Source organism: Tuber melanosporum, assembly GCF_000151645.1.
Source record: "Tuber melanosporum whole genome shotgun sequence assembly, scaffold_78, strain Mel28".
Lineage (NCBI taxonomy): Eukaryota > Fungi > Ascomycota > Pezizomycetes > Pezizales > Tuberaceae > Tuber > Tuber melanosporum.
Genome location: NW_003299126.1, coordinates 96,612 through 107,964, shown reverse-complemented (window position 1 = coordinate 107,964; position 11,353 = coordinate 96,612). Strand labels below are relative to the sequence as shown.

At 46.2% G+C, this 11,353-nt stretch overlaps 1 protein-coding gene across 1 annotated transcript; it reads right to left on the bottom strand.

Annotated features, from left to right (window-relative positions):
- Positions 1-7,517: 7,517 nt before the first annotated feature.
- GSTUM_00010959001 (uncharacterized protein) lies at positions 7,518-9,061 on the bottom strand (the record flags this gene model as incomplete). The annotated part of the gene is made up of 2 exons (XM_002841614.1): positions 7,518-8,596; positions 8,650-9,061. 2 exons carry the CDS (start codon positions 9,059-9,061, stop codon positions 7,518-7,520), a joined length of 1,491 nt encoding a protein of 496 aa, XP_002841660.1.
- Positions 9,062-11,353: the final 2,292 nt, after the last annotated feature.

Sequence of the window (11,353 nt, the reverse complement as noted above, 5' to 3'; positions counted from 1 at the left end):
AAGCCCGTAAGACACCAACGCACCACCCACCATAACAGCGACCTCAACATAGCTGTAAACAGGCAATGATCCACTTTCAAGGAAATCAGGTACTCGAGTAGACTTTCTCGCGCCAGAGTGGGAGTCGTGGGTATCCGGGTTCCTGGGATTGGTATGTAGGGGTGCGTTGGCGTTCTGGTGATAAGGGGAGGTGAACCCCGAAAAAAAAAGAAGAATAGCGCAGGAAATTAACCGGCCAGTACTGGAGTAACTTACACAGTAACTTTTCCGGCCGGCTAGGGGTGGGCGGATCGGTGCAAGTAAAAGGATTTCGAGGCTCAGAACCCTCTAAGAGATGGGATTTTCTCCTTTTGAGATATGATACCAGTATCACAACCGAACGCTCGGGTGGCTGGGCTGAAGCCGGATCCAATGGCAGTTGGAAGGCAAAGGTATTGGGGGCCCTATCACCTAGCTAACCAGCCGTCTAGTTTTTGTTCCCGAGTGTCTGGACTTGAGCTGGCCGGACAAGCACTACTCGAGTATGATCTGCTCGAGCACAGCTCAAAGTGCCGAGGGGTAAGCCTTGCTATAAGGAGCTCAGGAGGCTTATGCAACATCATAAGGGCGGCCTCAATGGGAGCATATGAAAGAGGTGATTATTTACATCGGAAGGAAAGAAGACAAACCCAGTGAATCCCAAAGCCGAAGGATATCCTTGTTCCCACTGGTCCTATGAAGACTGCAGAGTGGCTCGGGCAAACAGGAAAATTGTCGAATTTCTTTACCCCCCCTCCCCACTAGGGTCACTTGGACTATAGGCCCAGGATAGTGTCGTAGGGGTTTTATACTAATATTGTCCATATATATATATGCTCTTATCATACCAACGAAACTTTTAAAACAGTATCCCACCCAGCTACCAGACCTGGAAATACCACAGCCGGTTAGATACGGTAGTGAGACGCTGAGGGGCGGAAGGATAGGTAGCTCGACGTCAACGATATTTTGCCGGGTAAATAGTAACTTGTGTATGTGCTTAGGGAAGACCAGATCCACACTTTGGTTTTTCACGACGGCATGGGACTAGAAGAACATGGGAGTAGCGGCGACAAAGAGAATATATATTTACGAATGGCTAAGGTCTTGATGCATGTGAGCACTATCTTCAATCATTTTGGAACCTGTTCCGGATTCATTTCACCTTACAATATGAAACTAGAGGCACATGTCAACCACCGTGTCAACAGATGTATAAACACAACTAGAAACTTACCCCACTAAAACTTTCTTTCAGGTTGCCCTCGGTCCAGGAATGGGGAGGGTCCCATGTCTTCCCAGCTACGACGCAAACCTGCAAACAGCCACGGGGAGGGGAGGGGAACTACCCATGCTTAAAAGAAAAGTAATTAAACCACTTTGGGGTAACTCGAGAGCGCGCACAACGGACTCCTGCGAGAACAAGCACAAAATTCTCCCCTTAAAGTACTGAAGATGAGTTTCGGGTATCTCATCTCCAGAATAACATCAGTTTTTACCATTTTAGGCGTGAGCTGTTTGCCCAGAATGGTCACCAGGTTATTTATAACCAATGTCGACCCCCCTTCCTGGATATTCCACTTGCGAAACCACGCCGGTGCTTGACCTCGATATTACGAACAAATCTTCTCAAGACTTACACCCTAGCCCAACTCCAACTCTCCTTCGACTTATCATACCTGCTGCGACAGCCAACTAGTCACCTAGCCCAAAAGAGCCATGGGGGATGGAGCCACAAGAGCTAATACAGTATACAACACTTACTAAAAATTCTACCTCGAGTGACACTCTGTGACAGATTGCGTCACTCTCCTGCCCATATGCCTATGTTTAGGCATTGCTTCCTTTCCTCCCTTCTTTCTCCTCTTTTCTTTTCTACCACCTCCATCCCTTTTTACAAAACAATCAATAATCCAATCTCAATCTTATATCTGCTCATTCGACCTCTGCTCTTGTGATTCCATTCAATATAAATTTATTTGGCAAACTGTAAAACCAAGGTTATAGTTTTTGAGCGGCTACTTCACTACAAGTGTTGAAGAAAATGCAACCGAAAAAGAACTCCGGGGTTCCTTCTAATCTTAGGCACCCCCGCGATCGCACAGAAAGGCCCAAACTGCGATGTGCAATTCGCGATCCGGGAGTTAAAAGCGGTAACCGCATACGGCTATGATGCGGATAGCCGCGGTGAACACAGCAGGACATATAATCTATGGAGCGATATACGAATTAAATTATTGAGTCTATGCCGGGGTAATTGGGGGTGATGGTGGATAGGAAATATGAAACCTCTCCAGCGATCAAGGAAACTGTCAAAGAACTAAGGGAACGGAAAGAGGTAGAAAAACTAAAAAAAATCAGTGGGAGTAATACCGGTAGTGCAAATGGGGGGTGGGAATTCTGTGATAATTGAGGTTTCGTTATTGAGTGAATTTCCTTTGATTTTGGAGGTTAGTTGGCGGGTGCACCAGAGGGTTTGGGAGTGTTCAAGAGTGCTTCCATGAGTTGATATAATATATTGCACATATTCGAGAATACCCATAAGAATCAAAAAACATGACCCTCATCACCATAGAAATTTATCACGGGTCAAAGGTGAGTTTTGCAACATTTCCCTGTGTCCCAAATATGTGTCGGACACTCAAAATCCCACCAGTAAAAACAGATATCATAATAAATTCTCTAAGGTAATAATAATAATTATTATCATAAACAAATGGTTGTATTCGGCCCCAGCTGTGGCGATATCATTATGTTTAACCAGGTAGGGTTTTGGGGGTTGATAGTTGGACAATTTCAAGGGTTATTCTCATACCGGAGTTGGGGAATTTTCTTTATATAGAGCATAAACACCGAGGGAAATCCCCAATGAGTTGTCGCCCACCTACATACACACCACCCCTTCACCTTGGGCCTTATTGCTAACCCATAGTCAGTAACCCCAAGCGGTTAGTCCCGTCCATATTTTTGAAAAGCCTGGGCCAGTCCGGTCGAAATTCCCAGAATTTCAAACTTTTTTTGTGTGTTTGGGCCGGCATGATACTTGGTCTCACTAACGCCGACTTTTGTCTAGGAACTATGCATGATTGCAGGCGACTACCGTGTCCCGGACCCCCCGGGGGGAAAGAAGAAAAAAACCAATATTTTGTACATGAACCTTCCTCTTCAACAGCCTGAGCTCTGTCTACCAGTTTCCACCACACCCTGAAAAACATGAGGTTCCAAGAATTCCCAACAGTGAGTAATTGCCTCTTCCTTCTTTCTTTCAATCTCTTTATCCTTTAATGTATCATACCTAAACGGCATAAAACTCGTGCAAAAGATGTTTAATGAGAGACCAAATGAGCTCGGTAGGATTAAGGTCAGAAGAATATGGGCAGTATTTCTATCTAACACCCTTTTCAAGTAGCTACCCCTTTTCGAGTAGGCGAGTGCGAGCATGATCAATGGTAAAGAAAAATTTTACCCTCAGCCGCCATAAGACCACCATCCTACTAATTTGCTCTCTGGAGTTAGATTCATCCCCCTATCCCTGGAGCGGGGCGGGTCCGCTCCATGGCCCTCCGAGGGGGCACCTGGTTACTACTACCAGTAGTATTATATTATGATAATTATGGGGTACCCAAATGTGGTTTTGGTTTTCCTTTTTCTGAAAGTTACCTGGGCCCGTTCAGTTATTTTTCGTCAACTAACGATACCCTGATCAATATATCATACCTCCAGATACAATACAAACCCAATTAACGAACCCCTAACGCCCGACTAACTGTGCATTGCATCATCCTATGCGCTGTACTCTTGATGGTATCATTCAAGGCAGAAATGGCTCGACGGCTGCCATGTGGGGGAAGTGGCCATGGGTGAATAGGGCAGATCGCTGGAAGGAAATCCTGGAGAAACATGCTCCGGATAGTAAGAAATCCTTTCCCCTGAGCTTTTAACAACAGACGAAATCGCGGTTAATTCGGTGACCCCGGGCGGCCGGACTGACCCAGGCTTTTTCCAGGATGCCAGGGCCGGAGAGCGGGAACGCGGCCTTTCGATACCAAAGCCGGGCTCAGGCTGGGTTTCCTGTAGACTTTGTATGTCAGTGATACCTGGTGATTCCATACCAAATGGCTTTCCAATCGTGACATGGGTTGGTGATGGTCCACGTTGCTTTTATTCTCCTAGTCCAAGTGAGAACCTCTAAAAACCTCGAGGCTTTCCTGAAGTCAGGGAGGCGCATTCATAAAGGATGAAATTGGTTTCCATGAACGCTCGTGAGCTGTTGACTGTGATTTTTGGATTTAAGTTTGGGAGACGAGCTGCTAGATGGGTTTGCCCATCAGTGTTTTTTTATTTTTTTATTTTTTGTGGGTTTTATCCAGGCATGTGGCGGGGTAGCCTGGATTGCCTAACCTCTTGGCCTTGGGACCCCCTGGGCACCTGTGGGCTTTGGCAGTCGAAAATAATTTAAACCCGATAAGGCTCTTCAGAATCATGGCTGTACTATGGGTCCGACTGGCAGCTTAGAATCACTGAAGTCTGTGAGTTTAGATACCCCCTACTTGGAGAGAAACTGACTGGTCGGTTTTCTATGAGGAAATAGGCCGTTTGTTTCTACAGTTTCCAGGTCCACTAAATCCGCCACAGGGAAGCCTACTGTTTAAATTTATGTTGTAAATTGTGCTCTGTGCTCGAAGGACTACTAGAACCACACTGTAGAACCTTGACATGATATGGCTTGCCGGTATTGTGGTACAAGAGTGTAGTTCCATGGATACTCTATAGTGGTAATGTCGGGTTGGTGGGTAGGATGGTCATCTACAAACACGGGGAGCTTGAGGAAAGGATATGTACACTGGGAAAGAGGGCCGGCGTGAAAAGTAGTGTTGGGCGTTTGCTCTTTTTCTAGACTGCATCCTTTTCCATGCTCTCTTCGTGGGTTATTTTAACTTCAGTTTGGTTGCCCGAATCGGGGTATCTAAAAGTGTTGTAGTGTTGTGGTTATGACTATCACAGGAAATCTGTTAAAGCGTTAGACAGATTGCGCAACTGTAGAATGCCTTGAGAATTTACTTGGGAATTCAGCACTGTGTGGGAAAGGTAAGGGAAGTATTGTCAACAACTTCGTTCTCCTTCTTAAACTAAATTAACGGCGAAGACAGGAGTGTATATAAGACATAACCAAAGCGTCTTGATCCCCTCATGGATCTCTGAACCTATCTATGTCCCACACATGTCCTCATTCCTCTCTCTGCACACTCTCGTAGCAATAATGGAAAGACATCTCCACAGAACTTTCGTAAGTCATGAAAGCTCTGGGACAATTCACCACACTCAAACGATCCACTAGACTCCTGTAACTTCCAGAGTCAACTAAAACGCATTTTCGCAACCCCCGAAAAAGCCATGCTTACAGGATAAGATAATTTTGGTCACGAAAACAGGAGATCTGAGTACAAAAAAGCCACTATTGGTAGACTAGTCTCTAAGAATAACTACCGGTAGGAGTATGATGATCAAATTCCTGCAAGCACCCCCCTCTGAGACTGCTCGGACTACAGGAAGGAACTTTTTTCCCAACTCTGCTCAAATTACGAAAGATTTCTAAAATCAGAGTAACAGCTAGGCCAAACGACTGTTATGTAGAATACCTTTCCACCTGCAACTAGAAACCCCGCTGGTACTGCAAAAACCGGAATATCATACTTGAGCCTGACGCTAGGGTGCTGGAATTCTATCTCCTACTAAGGTCGGCCCTATTTTTCTTTTACCTATCACAGCCGGGGTCTGAAAGAGAGGTGTACTTTGCTGAGTTTTTCTCCTACTAATACAAAGGAGGAAATTTTGGACGTCTTAGAGTGAGGCCTAATGATTTTATGGCATGATGGCTTTACTGTATTCTAAATATCAACCCTAGCACTGAGATTCTGCGACTCTTAAACATGGATTCATCTGTAAGTCTTGCTCTCCCATGAATCTACCGTACACCCTGCTAACTCTTGCAACATTTCCAGCCAATCTAACCCCATTGCACACCAATATAGGCCAAACCCGACATGGTGGATTTACTGTCTTCCGTGGTCAAAAAATAATAATCTTTTCTTCCTTTGGCTCTCATATGTTTAGCCACTGGGCCTTATTCCTTTAGCTTCTCATAAGTTATCTGAGTTTGAGTTGGGGCCAAAAAAACTACCCTTCCTCCCGTGCACCCTTGAGAATATTCCAACAATAGAGGCTTACTAAAGCGACCAAGGTCAAAACACACGAAAAACAGGGCCTCCGGGGCCATCACTACCCAACCACCACGGGCAGAAACAGCGTAGAGGGAATTGGAAGAGCAACTTCCAACGGCACCCAGATAAAGAATCCCGAGATCTCTCCTAGAGCAGTTGGATGAGGTGACATACCTGCCAAGATCGGGTTTTTATATCGGGGGGATACATTGCGACAAGCCTTGTATGGTGCCCGCAGCTCTATATGAACTCGAGATGAAAGTCTGACATATATACATCCTAATATGTTAGGATATACTTTAGACATGCTAAAACTTTAAAAAAATTAACCCTGGGATCCACGATATCCATGGAGACATAACGGTTCAAAAACCCATAATTTTGGTGTATTCTGCCCTCTGTCTTGTTTTCCCCAAACAACCCTTCCTGCGAGCCGCAGCCGCCTGCAAGTACAGTATTGTAAAAACTCAACATAACCGTGCGCTATGTTGTAGGTGTTGCCTCCTCAGGTAAGGGTTGGCAGTCATTTGTTTTTTATGTCTCAGAAGGGCTGAACCCTTTTTCGCTATGTCTTTCGACCATTTCCCAAGTAGGAAATTCTAGACTACATAGAGTTTTCACGGTACCAAACCTTCTTCTTCGTCGGTTCGGCGGTTCATCTGTAGTTAGCTACAATAAATCTTATTGAATTCGCCTGTCCACCCATAGCCATCGCGAGAGGTTGCCCAATCTTCCTCACGGACGCCCGGGTGCCCAACAGTCAGACCCCCAGCGGTGGATATCTAAGCCATCCGGGGGCTTTACCATCTTGGGACTGACTGCGAGGCTTGATTGTGGGGTGGAGGAGGCGGCAGCTGGGATGGCGAGGTTACACCCTTTGTAGTGTAGGACCCAAAGTCCATTGAACTGTTTTGGCTCAGGCCTTTCCTCTTTTGGGTCTGTGATTCCGGAGGGGTAGAAGTACTAGCTGTATGACACACTACAAAATTGAAACATGGTGATTTGAATCTGGTATCTTACTAAACTCCTCCTGTTTTCCAAGAGTCCCTCCCAATTTTAACCAACATTGAAAACATTGAAAATAGAAAAGAACGGCACAAAGAAAGAAATTCCGTGCGCTGCAGGAATTTTCCAAACGGATCCCGGGACGAAGAAATCCTCCTGCCTTCCGCGAGTCCCACTACTCCCCACTCCCTACCAATGCCCCAATGCACTTCCCACTCCCTCGACCTTCCGGTTGCAAGACACTCAATCAAATACACAAAATATAGTTCCATGCTAAGTCCCACGGACCGAAACTTTGCTAAAGATGATGAAATTTTGGCCGCCAATTGTGCGATGCATACCAGGTTTGCGCTGATAGCGTACGTCGTCCAAGGTAATGTAGCTGGTAGCACCCATCCCCGCATCAGACGTCCCTAGAAATTTCTTTGTATCAACCTGGACACTGGAGGAGCTGTTGGATTCGTAATGGATCGTGACCCCGAAGGTGTCGGACTTGAACTGCTCGTCGTTATTGATGTCTGAGATCAAGCGACCTCTGGTGTTATAGCTCATGACCGCGCTTGCGATAATTTCGAGGTCCTTAGTAGCAACGGCAATCACTGCCCTATCGGGGATCTCCGCCTCTTTCCCCTTGCGCTTTTCTACCTCCGCTGCATGCAACTCTGCTAGCAACTCCTTTTCAGCTACAACCTTTTCGAGTTTCTTCTGCTCTGCCGCAAGGACATCTCTCATTTCATTTCTCATTTCCTGCATAGCCCCCTCAAAGCCTCTCTTTAGAGATTCTATTTCCTCCTTATGTCTCTTCTCTTGAGCAATCAATTCTTTATTAATGTATTTCCCTGCCTCGGTTTCAAGTAGGGTCCTACCCTGGTTGACAATCTCAACCTGAATATCGAGGGATTTTGGTTCGTTTGGTATCAATTTGCGGATAAGTTCCAATCCGGATTCTCTGGTGCCATGGAATCTCTGGAGAGCGGCGCCTTTATCAATAAGTCCTCCCCAGAAATCAGGATTCTGGAGACTAGTTTCGCGAAAGTCCCCCTCTGTCTGATCGACGTTGGACCACTGGGTTGTTGTGAGAAACACATTGCTCAGGACTTTCTGACCGCACAAGCTCTGGAACATCCTAAGGTTCTTCAGGGCAGAACCTACCATGCGAGCATGGGTGATGGGGTGGAGGTAGATGATACCCGAGAGGAGTCGCTTGTCCTTGTAGGTTTTTGAGGTCCAATCAGCAATTTCCCTTAGGACGTCCGTATCTCTTTTATTCGTATCATCGAAGCCAGGAGTGTCGACTAGTGTGATTTTCGCCCCTTCATGGTCGAAAGAGTAAGATTGGACCTCCTGGGTACCTTCTTCCTGTCAGTGCTCGAGCTCAGTAACCTCCAACAGGAGACTACCTTACAAGAATAAAGATTGCGACCCACTACGACCTCCGAGTTACCAGAGACCTCTCTAATGAAGTAGCTTTTGCCAGCTCCTGTTACCCATCTTAGCAAATGCATGCTGAGCTTGAATGCACTTTGGATTTTACCTGTTACTCCCATCAATGCTATTATAATTTCTTTATTAGGACTGACCTCCTGTAGAGTTGGATGAACTTCCTGAACTAGCCCTGGGGGTGATATTGGGCGGTAGCTAGTATCAACTGGGGTAGGCACCTCCGGAACGTCTTTTTGTTGCAACACTTGGTGAAGTAGCCCATGCTGATAGTCAGGTCCCAACGGATTGCCATCTATTTCAGGCAGGAAGGACGTTTTTAGTTTTTCAGGCGGTTGTTGGTTGGAGAGTGTTCGTGGGTTTCCTAGTGGTGGCATGTCCCGGGGTCGCGGCCGTGTCCCGATGAGGGCCCTCTTGAAATCCCGCCATATTTCCTTCAATCTTAACTGAGACTTATTCTCCCTTTCCCCACCCCCCCCGCCCCCAATCTTGCCATCTGAAGAGCGAGGGCGTTGTGGATGGCCTGGCGGTGGCTGAGGATTCATCCCAAGATAATCTGACTACTTAAATGCCCAATATTTGGCTTTGCGGGTTGAGGTCTTGTTCGGTTGAAATGGGAGGGATAGGATAAAGGCTTTAGGATCTTGTGGAGCGGTTGTACGATAGCAGTAATCTAAGGAGCAAGCAGTGTGGCATATATTAGTGTCCAAATGGTTAGGTAGTTTTATTTCGTTGCTACCTGAGCAACATAGTAGGGGCGACAACGAACAGTTGGGGACGGCAAACGATACACCGAAAACATAGCGGCGAACACCAATTTTAGTATGGCCGTTCATTCTGCAACTCCTGTTCGTTGTCCCCTTGTAGCATCCTCCTCAAGTAGCGAATCACCAAATCCGGGAGCTTATAAGAAATCCCTGCTGCAGACGCAGTCCTCACAATTCTGCTATACGTTTTAACAGAAGGCCAACCCAGCTCGGTTACGATCCAGCAGGTATGATAGTGCGCAGGGTGGGTATCTGCACAGTAACAACGCAACCGGATGCGCCGTAGGTAAATCGAAAGTGAATTTCCAGATAGGAAGGAACCATAGCGCTCTCTCTCCACAATCTTCTACATCTGTTACTTGTATTCCTATATTAACCAAGCCGAATAAGAGTTTTCCTTTTTTCGATGTAGTGTAGAAACTACACTAGAATAATTGGAACTCACACTGGGATATCCTGAGTTCCCCCCACGTGGGATTATGGGGAGAAAATCTGACTCCCAGCCCTCCATTGTGAAAGATATAGAGAAAAATATTACAGATGTTTACTAGGAGAGGCAGCTCATCCTACTCGAGTACTGTACAAGCAGTGCGGGGTCCAATTATTCCTGTTTGTCCTATGGTTGAACGAAGCTATGAGTGCCACGTCGAGTGAATACCCCCGCAAAAAGCAATATCACGATCGGCCGGAGGTTTCAATTACAGTGCAAGGCGCCATATGTGGGGAAGTGTGGAACATCTCCACTTTGATTTTTTCGATTGGTTGAGGTAGACTGTTTTGAAGGTTAGAAAGAATAGATTCAATATGTGCACATAAGCCACTCTGTGGCAAGCCGGTTACATACTTCCCCTCAAGGGCTTCTAGCACCCTAGATTTGTGAAAGTTGTCGTGCAAGTGGTCCTTTGCCCACCCTTTGAACCCCTCTTGTGCGAATGCTCCGATACATCCCCGAGTATTAAGATATCGCAATCGGGACCCAAAGCTCGCGAATAATATGATAACACTCTCAAGATTTGGGAAATGCGGTAGGCTATCCTCACCTTGGTGCTACACTCACTACACAGCGACGATTTCATACTGAGTTGGTAAAAAAATCAATGTCAACCAGATTTCCTAGTTTAGTCACGTAGTAGGTTAGGTTAAAGAATATGATAGTCTTAGTATAGTATACGCTACTGAGTGTCTAGTAATTTAAAATCCAATTTCATTTTTGCCCATATATTTGGCGCTGCGCAATACTTAGGGTGTTAGCGCAGGTCCACCCAACCCTGTTCTGGTTCTTCGAAATTATGGGTGCGCATCACGGGGTATGCAGCCCAACAAGCCCTTCCCGTCAACCTTCGGTGAAGGAAAAAAGCCTGCCGAACACCTGGCGCAGCGTCTGGAGCATCCACCGTTCTCAAAGTGGTGGTGCCAACCAGAGGAAGTTCGGCAGACTTACCCGGCATTCACCGTGCTCGCCATGCAGCGATGTTCCCAAAAGAGGACTTCTATTGCATACTGCCGAGGGTTGGCCACAGCCTTAGAAATTTTGGGCATGCAATAACGGCTTGTTTTACAAATGTTACGACATTGTGAGCACCGGGGAGCTGTTGGGCCCTATTTTGGCAGGCGCAATTGTATGGGCACCGGTAAAAATGCATCTAATTTCTAATTTTCAAATCACCCAATTCAAAGTGCTCACTTGCAACAACACACATCTGCAGAATGTTATACGAACTTTGGACATGTCCATTTCTCCACTTATGGCCAAGAGCGTTTCACAGGAAAAGAGAGCAACTCAGTCATACAGCGCTCGAGCTCGAGTGGACCGTTGTGTCTTAATGTCATGTGGAAAATGCAGGAATGACGAGAAACTGAGTCTACGAACCCGTGTGATATCTCAAAAATTCGCAAATTAAG